This window comes from Peromyscus californicus, unplaced genomic scaffold, assembly GCF_007827085.1.
Source record: "Peromyscus californicus insignis strain IS unplaced genomic scaffold, ASM782708v3 Scaffold_21__1_contigs__length_65335640, whole genome shotgun sequence".
In the NCBI taxonomy this organism is placed as follows: domain Eukaryota; kingdom Metazoa; phylum Chordata; class Mammalia; order Rodentia; family Cricetidae; genus Peromyscus; species Peromyscus californicus.
This window is the reverse complement of record NW_026294514.1, coordinates 18,784,515-18,812,056: the sequence shown is the minus strand read 5'-3', so window position 1 is coordinate 18,812,056 and position 27,542 is coordinate 18,784,515. Positions and strand designations below refer to the sequence as shown.

General features: G+C 38.3%; 1 protein-coding gene across 3 annotated transcripts in view; it reads right to left on the bottom strand.

Moving 5' to 3' along the window:
• Positions 1-1,592: 1,592 nt before the first annotated feature.
• Positions 1,593-27,542, bottom strand: part of Pikfyve (phosphoinositide kinase, FYVE-type zinc finger containing) — a 94,252-nt gene continuing 68,302 nt past the window's right edge. For all 3 annotated transcript variants that reach the window (XM_052749699.1, XM_052749701.1, XM_052749700.1), the window contains 17 exons: positions 27,177-27,285; positions 26,918-27,072; positions 26,359-26,449; positions 23,360-23,420; positions 22,375-22,512; positions 20,946-21,066; positions 18,403-18,498; positions 16,824-16,907; positions 15,899-15,996; positions 12,525-12,689; positions 10,683-10,742; positions 9,853-10,029; positions 8,117-8,220; positions 7,277-7,405; positions 5,946-6,207; positions 5,505-5,579; positions 1,593-4,914 (listed from right to left, as the gene is read on the bottom strand). In XM_052749699.1, coding sequence (XP_052605659.1) covers positions 4,799-4,914; positions 5,505-5,579; positions 5,946-6,207; positions 7,277-7,405; positions 8,117-8,220; positions 9,853-10,029; positions 10,683-10,742; positions 12,525-12,689; positions 15,899-15,996; positions 16,824-16,907; positions 18,403-18,498; positions 20,946-21,066; positions 22,375-22,512; positions 23,360-23,420; positions 26,359-26,449; positions 26,918-27,072; positions 27,177-27,285 — 2,041 coding nt within the window. In that variant the 3' untranslated portion in view covers positions 1,593-4,798. The remainder of the gene's footprint in view (positions 4,915-5,504; positions 5,580-5,945; positions 6,208-7,276; positions 7,406-8,116; positions 8,221-9,852; positions 10,030-10,682; positions 10,743-12,524; positions 12,690-15,898; positions 15,997-16,823; positions 16,908-18,402; positions 18,499-20,945; positions 21,067-22,374; positions 22,513-23,359; positions 23,421-26,358; positions 26,450-26,917; positions 27,073-27,176; positions 27,286-27,542) is intronic.

The window sequence follows — 27,542 nt, the reverse complement described above, 5'->3', positions numbered from 1 at the left end:
CAAGCAGGGAGAATATGGAAGCAAAGCCCCAGGCTGTTCCCATACCAGGACAACTGAACAGAGTGAGGGGAAGAAACCTAAACTTTGCAAGCAGAGACAGGTCAGGAAGTCACCAGACTCAAGCCCCCTGATAAATGAAACATATTGCCTGCAAGCTAGTACAAGTTTGTACATAAATACAATGTTATATTCGCAACTTCTACAGAAAATGCTTTACAGTTTTTCCCAGATCGACTATCAACCTGATCCAGTTACTTTTCCTCTACAAACTTGGGTTTGAATGCTCTGGGATTTGTGAATTGGCCTGGGAAGGAGAGAAAGGCTCCTTGAAGAGCCTGGGTGGGGGGGTGTTAACATACCAGCTAAGGTCTCAGAAGGCAAGCAAGGACATTTCTGATCAGGTTCATTTGCAAACTCTTTTGAATCTAACAGTTTTAAATGTCAGTCATTTCCCTGTCTGGAAATCTCCAAGGGGTCTGTGAGAGCAGAACTTCCATAGCTCTGCTTTGAGTCAGGCAAGGCGAATGACTGTGTCAAACATTTTCAGTTTAAAACCATTTCATGACTTCCTGGTGGGTGGGTGGCCTCTTCTATTCCAAATATCACATGAAGCTCTTCACACAGCTTACTATGGAAAGAAGAAATCTACATAAAGGAAGAACATTCAGCACACATAGACAAGCAAAGCCTAAACACACTGTCCCATAATCCCTTGAGCAAGTCCTCCAGTCCTGGCCTCAGTCAGTACAGTACATGACTGTGTCTCATTTCTCTGATGTAGGATAGGAAATGGACACCATGTGCCCTCTGGTTTAGAGAAGCAGCACTGTATTCAGGAACTGCACAAGCCCCTCCTCATTACAGTAAGCAGTCAGCATTTCTAGGACACAATTTTGAAGTACATGAGAGGTTAGCCTAACTTGCAACTGCCATGCTTCCAAGGCCTGTGAGGTCATATTTGTTGGAGAATATTATTTTAAGGTGTGTTACTTTTGTTTATGTTGCATTTGTTTAACTCTGTAAAGTTGTGTTACTGTGCCTGTCTAAAACACCTGATGGTCTAATAAAGCGCTGAATGGCCAATAGTGAGGCAAGAGAAAGGATAGGAGGGGCTGGCAGGCAGAGAGAAGAAATGGAAGGAGAAATCTGGGACCCCAACTGTGAGCAGCGCTGAGATTGGGCCTCATGGCTTTTTGGACCCCAACTGTGAGCAGCACTGAGATTGGGCCTCGTGGCCTTGGGACCCCAACTGTGAGCAGCACTGATGGGTTCAGCTCCAGTCAGTACAGTATTTGCCTTCAAGTTCATGGGAGAAGGTAATGAATGACAGAGCCCCACCCACCCACACAATGTCAGACCCTGTATAGAAAAGGGCTTCCCTTCACTGAGTGCTCTATCAAGACAACTGAAAAAGGAAGAATGGGAAGGCACATACGGCCATGCCCATTAGTGATCGAAGTGCGAAACTGAAATTCTCCCACTGGAAACAGAAGGGAAGAGAATAGAGAGAAAGAAGAAAAGTAGTAGCACAGGCAGGCGAGGACTTCCTCTCACTTTGTTAGCTTCTTCGGACAGATTCAAAACACAGTAGAGTAAGTAAATTCCAGTTTATTGTAGGTCCTCTTTATTTACAGTACAAGTCTCTAAAAGGCTAGGGTAGTTATCTTTAAATAACATGTCAATCATATAAAACAGCTGGAACAAAGTTAGAGAAATATATACATTTCAATACATTAAGGACTTTTAATATTGGGTTTTTCATATTAAATGAGGAGGCTACTGTGATTTACAATGTTATTTCTTCTAGTTTAAAACCTGTTGAAAGACATTATGTACATTTTTTTACAAAACTGACAAAGCAGCATTAACAAAACTGCTCGTGATTGTAATCTTCATTTTTTCTATAATACACTGCACCCATTACAAAAAACAATCAAAAAAAAAAAAAAAAAAAGGCATTGCACTAGATGTTTTGAATACTGCAGAAGTCACATTGAGAGCATGAATGTCCTGGTCAGGCTGGTTCCCCAGGCTCACCGGCAACGGTTTTCACACCGGAAACTCGGCTAACTTTCTGCAGGCTGGTAACTCTCCCTGGCACTTCCAAGAAGCCCACTGCTAACGGCTAATGTGCCAGGAAACCCCAGCCACAATGCTGTCGCCCAAGCCGATGCAGGTATGAATGACCCTATTATTTAGACAGAGGCCAAAGCTGGAAAACCACTGCCCAGACACTCGGTAGGAAAGCTTGAGAATAGAAAGTACTCAGTAGACTACAAAAGGGCCCACCACGGCTGAGCTCTCCTTTCTCCCCTCAGGCAGACAGGAAAATTAAGTCTCTTCTATTTTTTAAACAAAATTTTAGGTCATCAAAAAGCTTCATATTTATAAATAAGATTCATATACAAAGCAACATGTTGACATAATTCTCTCATGTTACTATCAGTTACTTTGGGGTTCATATTCTGAGCATGAGATTTTTTCCTTATTCACAATTTTTCATCATTAATATTCTTTAGGCCATGAAAGGGAGTTTAAGAGAACAAGAGCCATTCAGTTCAAAGCATTGGAAATACTATATATACAAACATATACACAGTAGTGGCGAAAGGCAAGCAGCCAGGAGTCACACTTGGACCTTGTAAACAGTTCACTTGTGAGTTTCCCCTTCATTAACACCAGCTTGACATGAATTTTAAAAGGACAAGTTGAGCTTTCAAAGCAATAACTCTTGTTTCAGTAAGTTTAGTTACTAAAATACCAGAGGCAACAATACTTTAAAAAGCAAAATTGCTTTTCAAGTCAGGGGCAAGAGAGAATGGCCACACCATGTTACTGTCAGGGGTTACTGTCCTGGAGCTCAGCTATGAGCACTGTTCTGAAACCATCAAGGAAAACAGAAACAACCCACACACAGCAGGGAAAGGCATCACTCTAGTCCCCCAGGAAGTGAGGAGGACATACAGTCCTAGCTAACCGGACAGAAAGAATGAACAGACACAAAACAGCTGGCATTCCCAAGCTGACTTGAAAGCCTTTGTTTCTGGATGCACAGAACATAAGTGTTCATGCAATCTTCCCGTCTGCACCTTTCACGTCACAACTGGACTCTTCAGCATTTGCTCCACCTTCACAAGGCACAGATGCAAGGCAGATGAGCAGGCTGAGGCTCAACATCAGGCAGACCTAAGGCCTTGGTCAACTGGCAATGAGTTCAAAACTAGTCACCTCTCACTAAGCAACAGACAGGTAGCTACGACCTCATTCTCCACAGCACACATGCAAACTTGTGCCTAGTTCGGGTGCAGACTGCCACGTAGCAGAACATATCCGGCCTCTTTTTTTCTGTGAATATCGATGTGCTATCAGAGGAAGTCTGAAAAAATGGAATCATTACAACTGTATAAACATCCAAATATCCATGTTACATAAAAGCTAAGAGGAAATGTTCTGAGATTCTGGGGTAAAAGCATCTTCTCCAGTTCAGGACTTCTGGCCACTTTTTAGATGAGATTGCTGACTAGTAAACAAAGTCCTTAGGTGGAAATAACTTTACCTCTCAGCATTTCTCAGCAGCACTGGTCAGTGTGGTAGAAACTTAGAAATAGGAATATCCACACTGACTTTACAGATCCCATTAACCTGCTAGTAGTGTTGAAAGACACTTTACCACTATAAAAAACAGAAAACAATTGTTCCTTCTCACTCAGTTTCTTGGATTGGGTCTAATCTATCTTTTACTGTTAAAAAATCCTTCATCATTAATTATTCACTTAGGGATTCAGTGACTACCGATTCATTTACTGCTCATTTTGTTTCACCAAAATGAGAGGAAAATCCAGAATACAAATGCACATGTAGGTTAAGTGCTGTTTGGCACATTACACAGAAGTTTTCAACAAGCTCCTTAAAATATTCTAAGGAAGGCTTGAAAGCTCATGGTTGTAGGCTCCAATCACCCACAGAAGAGAAAATGGTAAAGTCTCCAACACAGTTAAAAACTGTCAGGTAAGCTGGAGAGTACAGAGTATGACAGAATTCCCAGTTTAAGTCAAATTCCTAATAAAGCAAGCACGAATCTGTTTAACTGGCAATTAACAGAATAAATCAGAATTTTCCTAAATGTTTCAGAAATTATACAAACGAACATAAAGTTACTACACAGGAAACATAAAATGAGCTAGGCAAGTCTGTAAGTGCCTTCTCAGGGAAAAAGTGTCAAATGTGATGTCAGGCAGTCACAGTCTACCAGACAGCCACAATCTATCAGACAGTTACAATCTATTAGCTAGTCACAATTTACCAGTCAGCCAGTCTACCAGTCACAGTCTACCTGACAGTCACCATCTATTAGATAGTCACAATCCATTAGACAGTCAGTCTACCAGACAGCCACAATCTACCAGACAGTCACAGTCTACCAGACAGCCACAATTTACCAATCAGTCACAGTCTACCAGTCACAGTCTACCAAACAGTCATAGTCCAGCAGACAGAGCTTTACTCTTCAAGCAACTGAGTTAGTAAATGTGACAACTCAATTTCTTATCCTATATACTCATCTCTAACCACAGTCCCGTGGGAAGCAGCTGTATTTAACTTGTACAATTTCCTGGCTTACAGGCAGCTAATTTCAAGTAACAGAAGCAAAGCCCAATCCATGGAGCTTTTACCCTGCAGTTATGGATAGTCACAGAACTGAAAGGCCTTTGTGTTCAGTGGTTTATCAACATATAGTTTGGGTCTCTTCCTCAGATATGCTTTCCTTCATGGTCTATTTCAAATCATATGCATGATTTCAGCAATTCAGGTCCAACCCTGTCCAGTGGTCTGGCACCATCAGGAAATACTTGTCCATTGCTTCACAAAATCTAGTCCTATACAACTCTGGAGAGACCACAGTTGGCATTTTACCTGAGACAATGAAAGACAAAAGGAGAAATAAAGCTGTTTAAGTGTGTATGCATATAAAAGAAAATCAATTGGACAACTGACTTAACCAGCCATAAACTGCTATATGCCAAAGCACTCTGAGGGTAGAGGCAGGGCATATGTTATGATATCTGCCATGGGTTTTTTGAGACATGAATTCTTCTCTTGAGGTAAGAGATATCTAAACTCAGGAATGAACTAGAGAATCTAGAAGATAGCAAATGTTAATTAAAGACAATCTTTTATTCAGAATCACTGGCCTTTTAAAAACTTACTTTGAAAAACTCTGGCATAAACCTATTTCTCTACTTACATACTTCTTCATATTAAAGTCATTTTCAAAAATTACAGACAACCACACCGTTTTTTGTTTTGTTCTGTGTGTAGAGAGTGGGGGGTCTTGTGTACCCAAAGCTAGCCTTGAACTCATGATGCTCCTACCTCAGACTCCTAAAAACTGGAATATTTCTATTTCTACACCACGATGCCTGGCTACCATGCTTTAGTGTCTTAAATATCCAAGGAATATATGAGAACAGTTTAAAAAGTAAACAAAGCGACATTTTTCTCACCTTGTCCTCCTAAAATTCCTGTTGACTTCACAACCATCTCAAGCTTTTTGTCCCAAGTAAATGTTCGAATATAATCTAGGGATGGGAAGAGGGCGACATGAACAGAAAAGCCACAACAGCAGCAATGCTACTACTGTTTCCTGACACCTTCCCAAGTGCTGTTCAAAGGGCTGTCTCTACATTGCTCTGGTTGATTCTTACAGCCACAACACAGTGCCTCCTTTGAAAGAGATTCTTGTTACCTCTTAATTTATGTACTTTTAGAAATGAAGAAACTGAATAGAATAGACTAGAATGAAAACTTGTTTGTTAACTTTGAAATCATAAATAAAAGCTTCCAAAAATATTCAGTAATTATAATACTAAACCAGTTCAACAGACTCTGAAATTTTACTCTAGTCTTAATCGTGAGCTATAAACAGGGTACAATTATTGACTTACCTATGATTCCAACCACCAGTTCATTGCTAGTGTCATCTCGACCAACCAGCAAAGAATAGTCTATAATGAGGTGGCTCGAAAGGAAATGGGCGTCACTATGGATGGAGGTTCTCAGCACAGATTTGGAATGGGAACGAATATACAGAGGGTTGTCACGAACCATCTTTAGGAGGTTTTCATCCAGCAGAACTACATCACAACTCTCTTTTCCAGTGTCAGTTTTTACATTTCGATTCCTAAGCGAACCTTTTAAATCAAAAACCTAACAAAACAAAAATTCTTTATTATTTATGTGCAAAAAAATGGTTAATTAGTGCAACTAAAAGGCAAAAAAGATTCCTTGTAGTTACTATCATAATATACACTTCTAAATTTTATTTCAAAATTTAACTTTTCTAACTTAAATCATAAATATACAGTAATGTAATTATGTAATACAAAAAGTACATGATATATGATAGATTAAATTTATGATGATACAATTATATCATATAAAACAATACACTAGTACACAATTATTAAGACAGTTCAGAAATATGTCAATTTAACCAATTTTAAAATATATTAACAAGTTTCAGATCGTCCAACAGTATGAAAGAAGACACAAGCCGTCTTAGGAAGCTTGTGAAACATTAAAACTTTATACAATCATTTAAGGCAATGTACAAGTGAGAGCATAAATTTCAGACTATCTGGAGGGTGGGAATGTCAAAGAACTCGATGAATGGAACCAGTCCATCCTAGACTGTTCCACAGACCAGTGCTAGCCAGTCAGTCCTGACTCATGAAGATGTTACAGCTAGTGCCAGAATGTAAAGGCATTAAGCACACAGTGCAGCTCAGCCTCTGTTCTCACATAAAGACTATTATTGGTGAGAAACTATTACACTGAATTACATGTAAGCACAAGGTTTGTGTCTTCACACTAGAAACGGGTCAAGGAGCCGCACTTCAGAAAGCACTGTGAAGTCTAGACTATGTGCCTGGCTAACTGCAGCACGTAGCAGTGCCATTCCCACAACATCTAGACCAACAGGAAGTCTAAAAGCAGTCAAGCGACTGACAGGTGCTCAACCTCTCTAGGACTCAGCTAATTTGATTTTAAAGTTAAGAGGTGAGAGAACATTCGCTTTCTTAGTCCACCAGCTACTTAATTCTAAAATATCAGATATATTAAATTTTAGGATAAGTTACACACCAATTTTTCTTTCTTCAAAAAATAAGTTAAATGTGCACTATTGACTAACATATTACTCAGACTTTCTATATTCAAGAACCAAAGTACAAAGGGTTGTCATAGTGGAAAGCTTCACACAGTCCAGTGTCCTCACCTGTGCCATTTTTCTCCCATAGAAAAGATTTTCCATGACAAGGAGATCTAACTTCTTCTCAGTGTTGTTTTGAGAGTTCTTATAACCAATTCTGTAAACTCCAAGAATTTTGGCCAAAGCAGTGGGCCTCTAATAAAAAAGAGATCAAAATAAGATTACGTCTAAGTCATAGAATATCTAATTCGTCCATCACCAAGGATGACTTTCTACTGCTATACCAGGAATAGATACTTGAAATTCTTCAATGTCAGAGTTGCAGTTGAGTATAACATATGCCAGTAACAAACGTAGGTAGATCCTTAAATTGTACAACAGCATACATAGCCCATCACAGCTGTTGAAATTAAAAAACTTCAGCATCATATGGACATTAGTTCCCCCTAATAATCTGCAATCAATTATTACTTGACAACAACAACCAAAAAAGCCCTCTGCAATTCCTTCATAAAACATTCACAATCACTGCTCAATGACAAGTGGGCAAACATGAGCCCCTGGTTTCCTTGCTAGCTAAGGGAAGCACTTCCTCACTTCAACATAATTGTTATTTTTGTCTCAACAAAAATGTTATTAAATGGACACCTAATAGTCTCAATATTTTACACTAACTTATATATGTATGTAGGTACATATACACCAATCAAAAGCTAATTGCTTAAGGCAACATGGTTCATCAATGGCAGAGGTAGGAAAAATATCTAAAAACTCTGCATTCCTTCACATCACAATAGAATAAGAGATCCCAGGTATCTTACCAAAGAGAAAGCGTCTATCGGGACCAGCTGAGGATATAAAAAGCCCAATGACCTGTGACTACAAACCAAGACTTAGGATCTCTACCTTCTGCTGAACAGCATTTGTGATATAATTGAAGTAGTGTGGTGCAAAGTCAAGGAACGACTGGACTTCCAGACGAGGCATTTGCTTCAAAATGAATCTATCATCTACAAGGAAGAAATTCCACATTTATTCATCATAATACACATTGTCTGCTATAAAAAGAAAGTCAAATCATTCCAGAGAACCCAAATCAACTGTTTATTTTCTGTTTTGACGCATTTTTTTTTAACCACCATGAAAATTTTGATCAGAAAGCAATTCTCAAGTAATTAAAATGTTAGGAGACCTAAGCATTATCTGGACAAGAACACCTATTTCTCAAATCTAAATTCATAGCACAAATTCATTCATTTACTTTTCAGAGCTCCGAAAGAAAATGTTATTAACTCCACTGCTACTTCACTAACTCTTGCAAGTTATTCAAGTTTTTATCAAGCCACAAATGTACACTTTCTTAAATGATTTCATGTTCAGTGGGTATTATGCTATTAGGTAAGCCTGTGTAGGAAAGCACTTTGTATATTCCGGGCAAACATTTCTCCTGTTACTTTTCTATCCTCAGTTCTGCAGCACCCAATTGAGTTTCCGACAGTTGTGCTGCTATGGTTTGAATTTGAAACGCTCCCCTTCAGGCCCGTGTTTTCAAGCTTGTTCAGTCTGGTGACACTACTATGGGAGGTGTGACACATTTAGGAAGTGGGTCCTAGGAGGTATGTGGAGAAAGATTAGTTTCACTCCACTCCAGCCTCACTTTCTGCTTCCTGTCTGTGATGATGTGAATGGCTATGGGCCACCACATGCTCCCAACTGCCAACCACTCAGAAGCTGAAACATGAGCCGAAATAAATCTATTAAGCTGTTTCTGTCAGGTATTTTGATCATAGAGATATGAAAGTAACTAATATAATTTCTATATACATTTGGAAAACTCAGAACTAGAAAGAGTTCAGTAAGCATTTGACCCATGTCTGAGCCTATATAGTCTTTAAAGATTTTATTTTATTTTATTTGAACAAAGCTCATATGAACTCACGAACTTCAGACCAACAGCCGAGGAGTCTACATGGGACCAGACTAGGCCCTCTGCATATGGGAGACAGTTGTGTAGCTGGGTCTATTTGAGAGGCCCCTGACAGTGGGATCAGGATCTATCCCTGGTGAATGAGCTGGCTTTCTGGAGCCCATTCCCTATGGTGAGATGCCTTGCTCATTCTTGATGCAGCAGAGAGGGGCTTGATCCTGCCTCAACTGAATGTGCCAGGCTCTGCTGACTCCCCATGGGAGCCCTTATTCTTCTGGAGGAGGGGATGGGGGGGGGGAGCAGGAGGAGGGATAAGAGGACGATCTGTGATTGGTATGTAAAATGAATTTTAAAAATTTGTCAAATAATAAAAGGAAAAAAAAATAAAAAGCCAGGCGTGGTGGTCCACACCTTTAATCCCAGCACTCGGGAGGCAGAGGCAGGCGGATCTCTGTGAAATCAAGGCCAACCTGGTCTACAGAGTGAGTTCCAGGATAGCTCCAAAGCTACACAGAGAAACCCTGTCTCAAAAAACCAAATAAATAAATAAATGGAAAAATAAATGAGTAAGATTTTATTACTCTTCTCAGGAGCAGAAAGAAACTAGAGCACTTTGTTTGCCAACAGCTAAACATAGTGCCCATGTCAAGTGCTCCATGAACGTCTCAAGGGAAAGAACAGCAAGCGTTCTGCACCAGTGAGTAAAAAGAATTACCTTCTGTGGCATAGAAAGCAGCTCCTGACTTGCCTCCCCGGGCCTGCCAGGGTGACGAGTGGGAGAGAGAGCGGATGAAATCTTCTTCACTGCTGCCCAGAACCACTTCACGCATCTTATGGAACTCTCCCGCGTAGTACAGCCGACAGTAAAACTTGGCATTTGCATCTGAAAATTCTACAACGAGAAGTTGCAAAGGGGGAAGAGGGAGGGGGAAATGGTATATAAACACAAAATCTCTTCCCTCTCCAAGTACCAAACGCAACAATTTAGGCTTCTCCATGATGGAATCTTTCATGATAAAGTAAAAATGTGGTCAATCACAATTGTGCTACGGTGACCTTTCACAGTATCGGGGAACACCATCTGACCTCTCTTACTTATCTTCAAATAACTCAAATATAAGACTCTGCTCTACTTTTGCACTGGCTACTGTGTTTTCTTCACTGTAGTTCTAAAGCAATTTTAAATATCATCTGTTATGAGCATATGGCCATCTGGCACTGAGGATTGAAGTCAGGGCCAAAAACACGCTGGGCGAGCATATCATCCCCAGCCCCAAATAAACACCTTCATGTTTGTCAAGCTCTGTGCCTCTCAATTACACAGTAAGGAAATATTTAAATTTTTAAAATTAAAGAATAATTTATAAATAAATTATAATTTAACTAAATCAGAAAATAAATAGTACAGATTTTATAAATTGAATTATAGGTTAAATAAAACTCATGCCAATACCTAACACTCATTTAAAAAAAAAAACAGCACTTTTATCTAAAATAAAGTTACACATCTTATGTAACTTAGAGAAAATGTTATTGCATACTTACGAAGTTCCACATGAGGATTTGTGAGTTGTTTCTTCTGAGTATCTCCTCCATCTACCTCATCTAAAAGGTTTAATATCATTAGTCAAAGCAAAGCATTAGTTAGTTCATTTTGTCCTTTTTCCCAATATAGCAACTAAAGTTAGCAAATTAATAATACAAATATCCTAATCAAATCACTATAAAGCACGCATTAGACAGACAAATTGTGTAAATGACTACAATAAAAATGGATGCTCTTTTCTGGGATTTCAATAATTTCAGGTCAGATCACTTTTCTTACATGTAAGTGACTTCTATGACAGCAATACAGTAAGAAGAGAATTCCCATGGCTTTTCTATCTATGCTTATGATACATTTTCTCTAGGTGCATCTATAAAAAAATGCTCCTTCAATATATTAAAGTCCTAGTGGAGTTTTTTTTTTTTTTCCTTTGGGCATTTGACTCATCTTTCTGGCCAGCTCCATTGGGTTCACTATAGATAAGGAACATATCCTAATCTCTAGAAGAACAAACCATCCCCTAAGTTTCACATTTCAAAACCATTTGTTAGGTATCATATAGCCTTCCAAGGAACACATTATAGACATCTACAGTTCAACAGTAACATACGGAATATTAAACAGATTTTTTATAGACGATTAAACAGTAAAAAAATTTTATTAGTTGCTATTTTTTTGTTTTGCTTAGTTTTGAAGTAGGATGACCAAAACTGGCCATGAACTCATAATTCTCTTGCCTTAGCCTCCTGGGTGCTAGGATTATAGCTATATACCACGAAGCCAATCTGTAGTTCTGATTGTTTTTCTTTTTTTATATACAATATATGTTGATCATAGTCTTCCCCCTCCCAATTCCTCCAAGATTCTCCACTTTTCCCTTCCCACCCAACTTCATGCTCTCATGTTCTTCCCCTCTTTTTCAAAAAGAAAAAAAAAAGACAAAAAACAAAAACTGAAAGTCAAAACAAAAATCTAGTAAGGCAAAAAGTACTAAAACAAAACATGCACATATACAAAAACAAAACAAAACAGAGTCTGTATTCTGCTTTGTTCTGGTCAATTGCTCCTGGGCATGGGGCCTGCCCTGCAGTGTGGCTGAGAAACCCAGTGACACTCCATTAGCAAGAACTGACTTTCCTTCCCCAGCAGGAATCAACTACTAGCAGTTTCTGGGTTAGGAGTAGGACTTTTCAAACCAGAGAAGAATCCCTGTATTAAGGAACTTACAAGTCACCAGACAGTTTCTCTAAAGATCCAAACAGTAAATATTTCACTAAGTTACAACTATTCAACTCCCAATTAAATGTGAAGCAATGAGACAACAGGAAGCAGATGCATGTGCCCCTGTTCCAGTAAAATGTTACTTTTAAGCAGGTAGCTGAGTCCATCAAATTTGCCATATCCAAACATAATTAGTTAAGAGAGTTTTTAACTATCAAAATGAAGGTGCACACAAATAGCCACAATCTAACAGGGACTGGGAAAGAAAGCAAACAACTGGAGGGGGTAATAGGGTAATGAAAAGCTGAGTACACACTATGAATTATGTTTACATGTGTATTGCCATTGTGCCCTTAAAAGACTTTGCTTTTGCTTCTTTATAGGTATGGACACTAAGACTTTCTGGTTCTAATACATAAGAAATAACATTGCAGACATCTGAAGCCAGATGGACTCTTTAAGTATCACGCTGTTTCTGGTCTATTACACTAAAGAGTTAAAATAGAAAGAATGCCCTGGCTTCAGCAAAGAATTGTTTACTTAAAGCTATTAAAAAACATACAAAACTGAAGAAAGTAAATTAAAGCTTAAAATAAGCACATGTGGTCCACTTAACATACCTTGAGGTTCCAGGCCTTGGCCCTCGGTCCCCTCTTTCCCGGTCTGCCCGACCTGGTAGTAAGCACTGTCGGCCCCACGTAAGGTCTCCCTCTTCTGAGAAGAGAGATCAGGGCTCTTCCCTGACGTTCCTCTGAAGAAGGACAACATTCCTGAAGCTTTTTTAGCTTAAAAATAAAAGGTAACATATTAATTTAGGTGCAGATCACTAAAGCTGGAAAATAAGTTTCCAACCTTTGGTTGGCAGTAATCACTGTATGAAGCTAATGGTCTGCGTTATGCAGATACTCTCATTTACAGATTTTAATTCCACATGCTGCTGCTGTTTGTAAGTCAGTGAGCACCCTCATCAGATACAAGACAAACTTCCAGCTAGCTGAAGGTCAAATGTGCAAAATTCTCCAGAAAGCTGTGCAAAACTTTTAAAAGCAGTCATATTTTAAGCAGTAGAATGAACTACCACAGCATTCTTAAAATATTGCAGTAGAGTTAAAAAACTTAACATAAAACAATTTCATAAGCTAAAAGAATTCAGAGTTAAAGGTAAACTTTTGTATCTTTTGTGTTCTATATTGTTTTAAGATTTATTTATTTGTGTTTTGTGCATATGGGCATTTCCCCAACCAAGTGCATGAATGCCTGCAGAAGCCAGAATCTCCTGGAACTGGATCAACAGAAGGTCATTAACCATTATGTAGGTGCTGGAAATCAAACCCAGGTTCTCTGGAAGATCAGCCAGCACTCAACCCCTGGGCCAGCTGCCCAGTCCCTGTACTCTGATTTTTAACATTTTGTTCACAGCATCTCTCAAAGAGGAAAAAAAAAGGTACCATATACCACAGGGGACTAGAAAGACAGCAAAGCAGCTAAGAGCCTCCTACTGCTCTAGCGGAGGACCTCAGGTCTGTCCCCAACATCCACATCAGACAGCTACAGCGACAGATCTGACCCCTTCTTCTGACTCAGTGGCCACCTCTACTCAAATGCACACACTGCTACACAGACACACACACACACACACACACACACACACACACAGACACACACACACACACACAATTGAAAAGAAAGCAGATGCTGGAGGGATGACTCAGCACTTAACAGCACACATGGTTCTTCCAGTAGGCCTGTGTTTGGTCCTCAGCACCCATGTCGGGCAGCTATAAGCTGCCTATAACTAACTCCAGCTCCAGAGATCTGACAACCTCTTCTGTCCTCCAAGGAGACACACACCGCATACAGATACACAGACATGTACAAGAAAGAAAGAAAAAAAAAAGACAGAAATAAAATATTTTTATTTTATTTTATTTTATCTGCATTGGTGTTTTATCAGGTTCCCTCGAAGGGGAATGACAGACAGTTTTGAGCTGCCATGTGGGGGCTGAGAACTGAACCCAGGTCCACTGGAAGAGCATCCTCTGGAAGAACAATCAGTGCTCTCAACCACAGAGCCATTCCTCCAGCCCCGAAAAATAAAATCGTAAAAATACTAACATAGATAAATTTTTTAAAAAGTATACTCTTGCTTTTTTGTTTATAGCTTTGAGTTTCATTCATCATATTAATATGTATAATTCTAATAATCTATCACTTACAAAATCCATAGAGCATGAATCATAAAAGTGTGATGATATTTTGTATATGCTCTAACAAATAAAGCTTGTCTGAAGATCAGAAGGCAGAGCCAGCCACAGAGTTAGCCATAGAGGTTAGGCAGTGGTGGCATATACCTTTAATCCTAGCACTCAGGAGGCAGAGGCAGATGGATCTCTGTGAGTTCAAGGCCACCCTGGATTATACTGAATTACACACTGGATTAATCCAGTCTAAAAGAGAAACAGAGCCAGGCAGTGATGGCTCACATCTTTAACCCAGTATTGGGAGTCACATGCCTTTAGTCCCAGCACTAGGAAGGTTGAGACAGGACATGATATGGCTGAGCAGAGAAAGGAATAAGGCAGGTGGAGACAAGACTCAGGGGCTTTCATTCTGAGGATCTATGGAGACAGGATCTTCCTCTTTCAGCTGAGGAGCTGGTGAGGTGAGAAGTGGCTGTGGCTTGTTTCCTCTGATCTTTCAGCATTTACCCTGATAGCTGTCTCCAGGTTTTTATTATAAGACCAATTAGGAATCGTGCTACATAAAAGTTCTTAATATCCACTGGTGCATGTCTTTGCTAAGAGAACAGCAATTTTTGTGAGGATAGCCACGTATAGAGAGCCAAAAATGGACGATGACTTGTATAAACACACTGCTGCTCTTACTTCTTCAGTCTTTTGTAGAGTCAGAGGTGGCTGGAACTAAGACTGGGTCCTGAAGAGTAAGACTGAAGGGCACAGACACACTTGTAATAAAGAGAACAGATATGCCCTACACCACTCTTCTCTCTGCCTCAACACAAATTTAGAATATCGTGTCCTTAAAGAAAACGAGAATTGGGGATTTAGCTCAGCGGTAGAGTGCTTGCCTAGCAAGCACAAAGCTCTGGGTTCGGTCCTCAGCTCCAGGAAAAAAAAAAAAAAAGAAAGAAAGAAAACGAGAAAAATAAAAAATTCCTCTATTGCCAAAATAACACTGAGCAGATCAACATCAGCAGCTGTCTGCTTCCAGGAATGTCAGTCATTTGTTAAGCCTTCACAGTCAGTTGAGTTTTCCAGTTCTACCAACCCAAAGCATCAGCAGACACTGAACACGAGCCACAGCCAAGTCCCAGCTCTACTTCCATCTAGCCCTGAGCAAGTGAATTAGTTTAAACCACAGTTTCCTTCCTAAAAATATGGATGTACCAGATAATTCTTATGGGAGTATGGTTAAGTTTAAAGGAGACAATACCAAAAAAGTTGTCAGTATGCCAATAGTAACATAAAATTTAAAAACGTTGCTATTAATTTGTAGGTTGTATATTTTAAGCTGAAAGCTTAAGAAAGACAGATCCTTCTGCATAAAGGGCTTCTACAACTTTTAAATTCAGTAAATTGAATCTGCATTTCAAGTAAGACTCAAAGAAGCTGCAAAACATCTATAAAAGAGGATATTTTTAAAAATGTTTATTTCTCAAAGACCAATTCTTACTAGATGGCATTTCTTATCAATTTTGTTTTCTTCCACAGATCATATATAGAACAATTATAGAAATGTCTGCATTTGCGGCTGGTGAAATGGCTCAGTGGTAATGGCCTGAGAACCTGAGTAAGATTGCTGAGACTCACATAGTGGAAGGATCAGACTGACTCTCCTCTGGTTTCCACACTCATGCTAGCACACATACAATAATAATAATAATAATAATAATAATAATAATAATAATAATAATAATAATAATAATAATAATAATAAATAATATAATATAATATAATAAAAACTTAAATCTTACTTGGTTGAGGTTCTCCGTCTACTGTACGGTTCGTCTGTCCTCCACTGATTTCAGGTAATCTAATTGGGCTGCTACTCTTCGGTCTGTTATCTAAAGCACTACCATGAAAACAAAGAAAAAAATATTTGAAGATATTCAGCTAGAAAAAAGCAAGTATCCTAATTCCTAAATTAATATATTTCTTATCTAACACCACCCACAATACCAGAAATCTGATTTATAATTTTGATAAACACAGGTTACAAAAACTCTTGAAATATCTACTAGGTTTAAAAAAAATAAAATACTAGAACTAGAAAAGTATATAGAAATGTGCAAAACAATAGACTTTTATAAAATTTTCCCAAACACTGTTAGGACTACAAATCAATTACAGAAAAACATACATTTCATTTTTCTTACTTTAGTCACAAAGATAATTCAAACTAAATTTTATTAAGTCAGTAAAACAGGAGAATTTATTTCAGTAAGGATAAGCCTATGCCAATCTCAATCTAAAACACAGAACATGCTAAGTGGATTGATTTGAGTATTTATTTTCTAAATATTAGGTTCTTTAGTACTATGGAAACTTTACAAACACTTAAAATTATAAAGCCAAGCAGTAGCACAACTAACTTTACAGGTTACTGGTTTTGTTTTGTTTTTAAATAAAACAGCTGCTTCTTTCTATCATTAAAACAATTGCAAATTTTAATCTGTAGCACACAGTGACACATCACAGCAAATGTCAGAAACTACATCCTAAGGGCTATGTAAGGTCTTTACAAGACTTGAATTCTGTTGCTCCAATGTTAGCTGAAATGAATTATGTAAATCCTAGAAGAGTCTATGCTAATATCTGCTGTCATAGAACCAAAGTCCAAGGATATAGAAAATGATGACACAGCTCCATTTAAAAAGATTGTACTCGATCATTAGTCACCTATTTGTTGGAAGCCCTTCTTCAGCACTGTTCCACAGAGTTGCTTTGGACAATTCCTCTAAGGCATTTCGGTATTCTTTACAACTTGGGGCAGAAATAGGTTAAAAAATGTTAAACATTAAGCTCTTCTTTAACAATAAATCATAAGTTTTCAAATAAGTTTTGCATTATAAAAGCATAATCATGGTAAGTGTCCATAATTAAACAAATACACTAGGAATAACAAAAGTGATCAAGCTTTATGAAGAAGATTAATGTCTTCACAAAGAATTAACTCACCAACTCATCAACTCTATCCACTAATCTTAACAATGATCCAAAGCATTGTTAAGGGCTAGGATGTAGCACAGTGAGGGAGCTCTTGCTCTAAAGGCCCTGGGGTCAATGGCCATCAGCAATCCCCACACACCTCCCCAAAAAGGCCTAGCTACAACTATCTGGATCAAATGAACAGAAGTTAAAAGAAGAAACACTCAGACTTAGTACAACAGAGAGTAACAGAATGTGAAGTGACTTTCCATCTAAAGGAGCTACACTTTTTTTCATAAACAACATTCCAAAAGTTTAAAAACCTGATTCTTGGATTAGTAGCCTGGTATGCATTACTGTTCTAAAAGATTAAAAAATGAACTCAGAATACTTGCTTCCTAATACTATGAAGAATGGTTATATTTTTGTGCCTTTGATATCTAGTGATAGACTGTGATTAATCAATAAGGTAAGAAGCAAGTATTATCTTCATAATGCTAAAGCACAAAGGAAAAAATCATTATATAGACTCGTATAAAGTGAAAAAATGCTCATTATTGAAAGTAAACTCTAAATTCCATGAAGGTAGACGCACATACAACTATACTGTTTACTCTGATATATCCAATATCTGTATACCACATTTTGTTTATAACCAAATATTTTTCAATAAATGGGACACTTTGTAATCAATACATAAAAAGAATTTTTTTTTATTTTTATACTTTAAAAGGAAAATTTTAGTTAAGCACCTCAGATGCTATTTAAATTAAATTCACTCACTGCCAATATAATTTTATGAATGAGATTCTGAGGTTTTTAGATATTAGATATAAGTATTTTAAAGGTGCAATGCTTCTTTAAGATAAACAGTAACTCCATAAGTTACACATCCAAACATGTCTTTGGAACAAGGAGCAGGAATAGCATTCTCTAGGCAGAAAAATTTCGGCCAGTATGTGTGTGGAGTAGGACGGAAATAATATTCAGATATTGGAAAATGGGTATGTTTCACTGTTATGTTAACATCTAAACCACAGTAAGAGTTACCAGGGGTATAAATTAGACAGCATGGTCAGAATATTCAAGGGTTAGTAAATACCATGCCAAGTCACATTAGTTACTAAGTATTTGCTTAAAAGCCATGCCATATCCCATTATTTGAGTAAAGGTTTTCAAATACAAAAACCCCACCATGACTAAAGAACATGTATTTTTGTTTGTATTTCATCATTTTTCTTTATTCTATTAGAAAGAGCCCCTAAATAGGGTAATTAATAGACAAGACTTAAAAACACAGAGCTGTAACTACAGGAAAAGCTTATAATACCTGAGTGCAAAAGCAATGATGGAGCTGGGTTCTTTCTCACAGACAGCAATGGGCACCCGTTCATGTTCATACATTAAATAGTGTTTATCTGGATCACTGCTCAATAAGGTAGAATATAATTACAAGTCAAATATAAAATCAATTAACATAGTACAATCAAATCTCAGGACAATTTTAAGGTAACTACAGATTGAGCAAATATAAACATAATTAAGAAAGCCAAAATGCATGGAAATGCTGAGAAACTGAACCAACTAAACAACAGAAATACAAAGACTAAGTATATAAACCAACTGGAAAGCTGTCAGAACTAGGTTTGGGGCTGGAGAGATGGCGCAGCAGTTAAGAGCACTAGGACCAGCATGGCAGCTTTGCAACTGTCTGTTCCTCCAGTCTTCCAGAGGAAATCCAACGCCCTCTTCTGGCCTCTCCAGGCACCAGGCACACACAAGATGCACAGATGTACATGCAGGCAAAACACCCATACACATCAAATAAAAAATAAATAGGTTTCAAATAGGGTTCTGGAATAGTTACTCCAAAGCTTTACCTAGTGCCGAGATCTTGGTCATACTAGTCTAAAAAAGAATATGCAATAAATAATCTAAATAAATACAGTGCTCTATTCTACCCCTCAGAGAAGCCTCCTAAGAGTTATGTAGAAATAGTGCTTTTAGTTCCACACCAACAACGTAACAAAGTCACTCTACTGTTACCACACGGAAACCAAGTGTTAACTCGACTTCAACCCACGTTCTGCTCCCCTAACTTCTGCTCTATCTCCACTGGGAACCATTAGTTGGAGGGACTGACTTTACTTAGATGCCATTTACAGACTATCCACCGTAGAGGAAAACAACAGTGAGAAAAACTTCCCTGTAAGTATTTTCCGTGTGTGTGCATGATTAACAATACACTGGTGAGGACACGGTGGGCAGGCACGTTTGTAGTGGGGGGAGGGTAAAGACACAATTCTGCAAACACATACAACCACTCTCTGTGGTAAGTGCAGTAAGAGAAGAATTGTTATGAGGAATGTTTAGCTCCTGTTCCCCAAATCCTAGGTTGAAATTCTAGCCCCAGTGTAGTGCTATTAGGGGATAGTGCCTTTAGATCAGGAGTGAAGACACCATACACGTGCTTAGTGTCCTTGCCAAGAGGGACAAGTGAGCTCTCTCCACCATGAGAGGGAGGCCTGGACAAGAACCCTCATCAGAATCTACCCTGTAACACAAGTTTGATCCCCTAGCCTCCAGAACTGTAAGAAATACATTTGTATTGTTTGTAAGCACACCAAGATACGGCAATGCATTACAGCAGCCTACATGAAATCAAGAATCCTGACACACGGAGGCCTCGTTTGGTTAGTACTAGGACACAGAAGGGGCATCCAGTAAAACTGTCTTCAGAAGAGAACTTGACGTCCTGATGGAGAAAGAGGGGAGAACTCAAAGGCTCTAAGAGGCATAGGCCATTGTTCCAAACGGCACTGAAGAAACAGACATTCAGGCCTCAAGGTGACAACAAAATTAGCCTTTTGTACAAGACGATCATGTGATGAATCCTACACTGTCTGAGCCTCTCTACTTGTCTCTTCCCCAAGACCATGAGCTCCTAAGAGCAATGCTCTCCACCTGGGGGCAAGAGAACAGGCACCAAATAAAAATTCAGTTACTACTGAATAAAAGCCTAAGTAAATGCTCATATTTTGAATGAACGTGTACCATCATATCAAAGGTGGCATTTGATGGCCATACAGATCAACCAGTAGAAAAACAAGCTTTTACAGCCATCATGCATTCCTTTCCAGTCTGAGTGAGTACAGCATTTAAAAAAAAGAAAGAAAGGAAAGAAAACATACATGTTCATTTTGTTCCTTACCAGTATCCTGTTAAAATGAATCATAGGGGCAACAATGTATTCATATATACCCAGCAATATGTCTTTTAAAGATAAATGAAAGTAGTCTGAGATGGCTCAAATCCCTAGCACCCATATAAAAAGCCAGATATGACCACACATGCCTGTGACCTCTACTGCTAAGGGACAAAGACAAGAGGATCACTGGAGGTGGCTGGCAATCAGCTAGCGCTGGGTTCAGTGAAAGACCCTGTATACACACACAGGTATTTACTTGCATATACATGCATATGCATACACACACACACACACACACACACACACATACACACACACACACACACACACCACCTCACATACTGCACACATACATACATAAGCGAAAATTTAAAATAAATTCTTAAGAAGAGCAATAGATGTAGCAGTATATCTTTACATAAATGTATATATGCTGTGTGTCCATTTTTATAACTAGTGCCTTTACACACTAAGCAACATTAGTTAATGTTTCTTCTTCCATTGTCTACTATATAATGATAAAACATTATGAAAATTACATGCCAAAAGCCATCTCTTTTACTAGGATGATGTAAAATTTAGAATTAAGAAACACATTTGCAGATAAACTTATCTAAATACATAGGGAATAAGCAGAGAGAGCCAGTTGGTTTTGAAATACTTACAAAGGAAATGGAATGGGATTATAGCTGTTTCCTGGAAGCAAATTAGCAAAGATGGCTTTCATGGTTGACTTTTCCTTCACCTGGCTGTCTGTGGATCCCAGCAAATGCCCATCAAATACATCTAGGATGAAAAATATTCTACTTATACATTAACATTCAGGAAAAATAAAAAGTAGAAGTGTCTGTTTTACTTCTTTTTCTCTTGAGAATATAGACAGACATACTGAGCATCACAGATATAAACTATGGTTTTCATTTTCTAGCTTAAGAAAGCAGCTCTTAGAAAATGAAGTGGCAACAGTGAAATGTACTCAGCATTGACTCCAAGAGACGTGTTTGGTTCCTTACATTTGAAACTGAGATCATCCTGTTATCAGTGGTCTCTTACTGCCACAGGATCCATAAGAGAACTACTGTATGACCACGCATGAGCTGTCACAGTGCTGTTACTCCAACTCATGAATATGCACTCTGGCTATTACACCTGAGCTTAGTACCAACGGTAAAGGTGAGCCAAAGTTTAAAGTTAAGCAAATAGTGCTTAACAAAAAACAAGAAAAGAGAGGTGCAAGGCATGAGTTTTGTTATAATGTAAATATTTGTTGAAAAAAATGGCAAAAATTTCCTTCACCTTTCATAGCAGTATTTATACACCTCAAGAAAGACGCCCCCAAAGGTAGATAACCATGAGTAATATTGTTTTACTAGGACATTTAAAAACACAAAGTGGCACAAAGGGATGCATGTCAAGAAGTGCAGCTAATGAAAGGAAGGACATGATGAAAGGCTATATTTAAAAAGGTACTTTAAGCCGGGCGGTGGTGGCGCACGCCTTTAATCCCAGCACTCGGGAGGCAGAGCCAGGTGGATCTCTGTGAGTTCGAGGCCAGCCTGGACTACCAAGTGAGTTCCAGGAAAGGTGCAAAGCTACACAGAGAAACCCTGTCTCAAAAAACCGGAAAAAAAAAAAGAAAAAAAAAAGTTACTTTAAAATAAGTATTATTTTAATAATAATTTTTATTTTAAAAATAATAATAAATAATGAAATTATTATTTTTTATGTGCATGAGTGTTTTGTCTGCATGTGTATATGTGCACCATACGTTTGACTGGTGTCCAAGGAGGTGTCAGAAGAGGGTGTCAAATTCCCTGGAATTGGAATTACAAACAGTTGTGAGCTGCCATGTGGGTGCTGGGAATTGAACCCGGGGTCCTCTGGAAGAGCAGCAGGTACTCTTAATCACTGAGCCATCTCTCCAGCACCTTAAAAAAGAACTTTAAACATACACAAAATAAAAAAATTCTAAAGGATAGGAAAGCTTTATATCAAAGAATTAGCCTTGTTTTTCTCTTTCAGAGACACATAAAAGCAAGAAATCATCTCAGTCTTAGATTCAATGAAGTAGGTAAAAAGTGGCCCGAACCTTACCTTCAGAGCCACTGGCTGTATCAAGGTCAGAGGGCCCTCCCATTGACTGCTCGGCCAGGGCCTCAGGAGGAGTGGGCAACTGGAGATGGGTAGAGCTTGTGGAGCTCTGGCTGGACAGGGTTGTCAAGAAGCGATCCTCTAAAGAAACACAGAATCTTCAATGAGTTATTTAAAATAAGAAGTCCATTTCACCTAATACTCAACTTAATAATACTTTTTAAATGCCAAATCATATTTCTACTTCTTAAAACATGGAATTTTACCTTTTCAAAAATTATCTAGGTCATGTAATTCATGTCATAAAAATTGACATAAAAATCCAGAAAGATCACATGATTTGACCACAATCAAATCTTGGTGACAAAACTATATCAATGAATTCTGACCTCTACCTGATACAATAGCCTTTCCTTTATGCTACATTATCTACTTACATATTACTTGCTTAACAGAGAATAGAATTAGAACGCTGTGGGGAAAATTACATGCTTATTCTGAGAGAGAAAAAAAAACACTTATAATTATTATAGAAAAAGGTAAAAAACAGTAAGTTCTATTCAACAGACAGCCTATGTAAATTTCCCTACAGTGCAAGATGACACTAAGTCACTGAAGAAAGAAAACTTTAGAAAACAATTTAAGGACATAAAATATAGGGTAACCATGCTAAGAGAAATCCTTGTACTAGAATAAGGAGGCTGAGCAACGTAAGCATAAGAGAAACTCAATGTCAGATTTTATTCTTTTTCTTCTACTGGCAGCCCTCACTACATCGCAGCATACATTTTTCTACAACCTAATTTATGTATATAACACACTATATGACACTCAGACCAGTAAGAATTATAAATGTTCTATAAGAAAGAGGAAAATGACTATGGACATGTGTATTAGAAAATAATGCTCACATCATCAGTTAAAAGCAACTTACAGAGTAAAATCTCTTTAAATGCAAGAGCAAGAGGTCACTACACTGAAAACCAACCTTTTTCTCCATTGTGAAGTCCTGGAGAAATATTCCTCGGAGATGTGTCCATTGCACTAATCTAAAGAGAAAAAAATATGCTACTCTTAAGGGTGCTTTAAAAAAAAAATTACACTTTAAAAGTAGTCGAGCCCAGTAAATATTGAAAATTTTGAACTCATGATGTGCTTCCACTAAAATATTACCTCTTGAGAATTTAATTAGCTCTTGCCATTTTAATTAATTAAGCCTGAATATATTCCTAAATGTGCATTTATTGGTTCACTTAGAAATAACACTATGACAGTGGGCTGGCAGTGTTGCACGCCTTTAATCCCTGCACTCAGGAGGCAGAGCCAGGCAGATCTCTGTGAGTTCGGGGCCAGCCTGGACTATACAGCAAGTTCCAGGACAGGCACCAAATACTACACAGAGAAACCCTGTCTCGACAAACAAAAAAAAAAAAAAAAAGGAAAGAAAGAAAGAAATAACACTATTATATATAAATATAAATATAAAAACTCATTGAAGAATAAAGCTATTTTCCAAAATTAAAAAAAAAAACACTAATGAAGAGTATCACTGCTTTACATTTTTGGAAATATCTTAGATGTATGACTAATAAGAAGACAGCTAGATTCTATATTTACTATACTGAGATGTATTGTTACAACGTCAGTCCCGGCTTTACACAAATTTGTGGTTTATAAAGGGAAAACCTGCAGGCATGGACCCATTACTTTGAGAATATTGCTCTAAATAGTAGCTCATACCTTGGCATGGACACATCTAGGAATGCTTAGGTTTCTCTAGTAAGCCTACTCATTTCTTACTATCCATCTTATGTCCTATTACCCATGGACAACATTTAGTAGGACTATAAGCCCCACGGGGAATTTAGTTAAAAGTCATTTCATATATCAGTTATGACTACCATATCAGAGAGATCTTTCTGTGTAATTTACATAAAATAACCTACCACTATTAACTACTCCATCACCAAACTCTATTTTCCTTAGGATTTTCTACAACTCAATCCTTATGGGTTCATGTGTTTTCTATCAGTCTCTTTTTAATCAGGCAAATAATTCACGAGATAGTAACTATTGCCTTTGTTCACAAGTGAATGCCATACAACCTAGAAAAACATCTAAACAAAAATAAGTACTCAAAACTATTTATCAAAAGGCAGTACAACAGAATTTCAAGTCAATTTCCAATTTTCCAAAAGCTGATCACCTCCTGAGTGGTAGTGAATTTCTTTCTTTCTCTCTTTTTAAGATTTTTTTTTATTGTTGTTTGTTTGTTTTATTTTGTTTTTCAAGAAAGGGTTTCTCTGAATAACAGTTCCGGCTGTCCTGGAACTCACTTTGTAGACCAGGCTGGCCTCGAACTCACTGAGATTCGCCTGTCTCTGACTCCCAAGTGCTGGGATTAAAGGCGTGTACCATCGATCTTTAAGATTTTTATGTGCATTGGTGTTTTTGCCTTCATATATGTCGGTGTGAGGATATCAGATCCTCTTGAACCAGAGTTACAGACAGCTGTGAGCTGCCATGTGGGTGCTGGGAATTGAACTTGGGTCCTCTAGAAGAGCAGTCAGTGCTCTTAACCACTGAGCCATATCTCCAGCTACTGAGCCATATCTCCAGCCATTATTCTTATCTAAATATTAAGAGGAAATACAATTCCTAAACAGGTGTTTAACAGGTAAAAAGAAATAGCCGTTCTATTTTCTAAAATGATTTAAATCACGTGGATCCATCATTCCATGACAACACTCCTCTACAACAGTCTGCATGATATGAAAAAGGACCCCCGACCCTAAGACCCTGTGATGTCAGGAAACAAGGCCATTACACTAGCATCGTTTCATGTGATATCTGAGCAACATGACAGGCAGAATTCTAAAGGGCCCAAAAAATGTTCAGCCACTGGTGTATACACCCTTATTCCAATTACTCCAACACACAAAAATCTGAGTACTGCTGTGAAGGGATTTTGCAAATATAATGGTGCCAAGTCAGTTGATCACAAAATGAAGAGAAATCCAGATTTAAGTCCATTAAGTACATAAATCTTAAAGCTGTAAGTCAGAGATAAAGGAAGTGATCTGAAGCACAAGTGGAATTGGACCAGTGTTGAAGGCTTTGAAGATGGAGCAGACTGCAGGGCAGAGAATGCAAGCATCAACAGCCACCAACAGAAGGTCGGTCAGTCACTATAGGAACTGAGTCCTGTCAACAACCTGAAGGAGCTTGGGAGAAGATGCTGATCCTCAAAAATAAGAGAAACTCTGGCCAAGCCCTTGATTTTAGCTCTGTGGCATTCTGAATAAAGAACCCAATCATACATGCTACTATAAAATAGTAAGTCCACATTTTTGAACACTAAGTTTGTGGTACTTTGTTTTCACAAAAGAAAGCAATCAGTTGGGAATGGAGTCATCCAGGGCAGACACCTTAAGAAGAGCTTCTCCTTCAAGCACAGAGATCAAACACCCAAAACTACCCAGTAAGAAAAGTGGGGCTTGAGAGAAGGCTCAGCAGTTAAGGGCACCTGCTGCTGTTTGGTTAGCAGCACCCACATGGTAGCTCACAACCATCTATAACTCCAATTCCAGGGGATCTGATGCCCTCTTCTTGCTCTGTGGGCTCTAGGCACACATGAGGTGATATACATACATGCAGGCAAAATACTCAGGCACATAAAGTAAAAGTAAACAAATATATTTTTTTGAAAGGAAGGAAAATGAAAAATGAGAACTCTGTTATACACTCTGGGAACCTACAGGTGTCCTCTGTAATATTCTCAATGATGTATTGGGGCAGTAGCCTTTTGACAAATACTTCAAACAAATTAATCCTAACACATGATTTTAATTGGGGTTAGAATATAAAAGTAACCCAGATCCTTTCCCCTGAAAACGTTATGCATTAAACTCCCTCTCCTCGTGTTAGAAATGGAGCTAACCGTAGCTTTATCAGTGAGACAGTAAAGACAGTGCTCTACTTGATTACCTTGCTTTCCTCTCCTTGTCTCAGTCTCCCAGGACTGGGAGGAACCGAAGGCCTCTTTCTACCTTTTTCCTGCTGGAAAAGGTCCTGCAACCTACAGTCATAGGCAAAAAGGACATGGTTTTGTTTCCAGTACCTTAAATTATACTTATACACTTTTTTTCTTGTAATAGACTGTAAAGCTGTATGTAGTCATTACTAAATTCTTATGATAGCCAATGATGTTTCATGGCACAATGATCCAATTTAGTCTCACTCAGCAACACACACATTTGAAACAGCAAACAGGGCTGTTTCCTCTTTAGTTTTTTGTTTGTTTGTTTATTTTATCTTAACAAACTATGTAAAGTCTACAAACTATGTAAAGGATGAAGAGAACAAAAGCCACAAAAGTCTTTATAACTATGGAAATGAACATCTATAATTAATAAAGATCGTGAGATTTAAACTACTGTGACTGGGAATTTAGCGAAGCGGGAAGGCCAGAGCCAGGAAACACAGTCTGAAACAGCACGGCAGAACAAACTTGGCAGCAGTGTCAGGAAACCCGCCACAGCCATACCTGCTGTTCCACGCTTGCAGCACTTCACAGAGACTCTGCTTCTTGGCAATGAGAGACTCAAAGATGGACTGCAGTTGCTGAGGGGTATCCACTGAGGAGGACAGGAGCCTGGCTTGCATCTTCTCAGTCCAGTTCTTGAACTCACCCTCCTCCATCTGGAAGGCAGCAGGTCCAAGTTCAGTAAGCTGAGACACCACAGAGACAAAGGGATTTCTAGGGAGTCAGCAACTTCGGAGTTTCTATAACAGAAACAAATTACCTCTTTTTGTGCAAAGATATCTTCCATTTTTTCTTCTCTTGTTTTGCTAAATGTATCCATTTTCAAGGATGCAAGTCTTTCATCAACAGCTAGGTATACCTGTGAAACTCTAAAAATGGGGAGAGTATCACCTTAGCGGCCCTGAAATCAAACCACCTCATAGAAATGAGGGGAGAAGGTATTTTATATAAAACTATAGCTAAAACGAGATATCTTATCAAAAATCACATGGAAATTTGCAAAGCAAAACAAGGCCTCAAAGAATTTACTTCAGAATTTTAAGTTGTTAGTTATGTTTTGGAGATATTTTCCTGTATTATTTGAACTTTTCCTTCTCACAGTGAGCACACACTACATATAATTAGA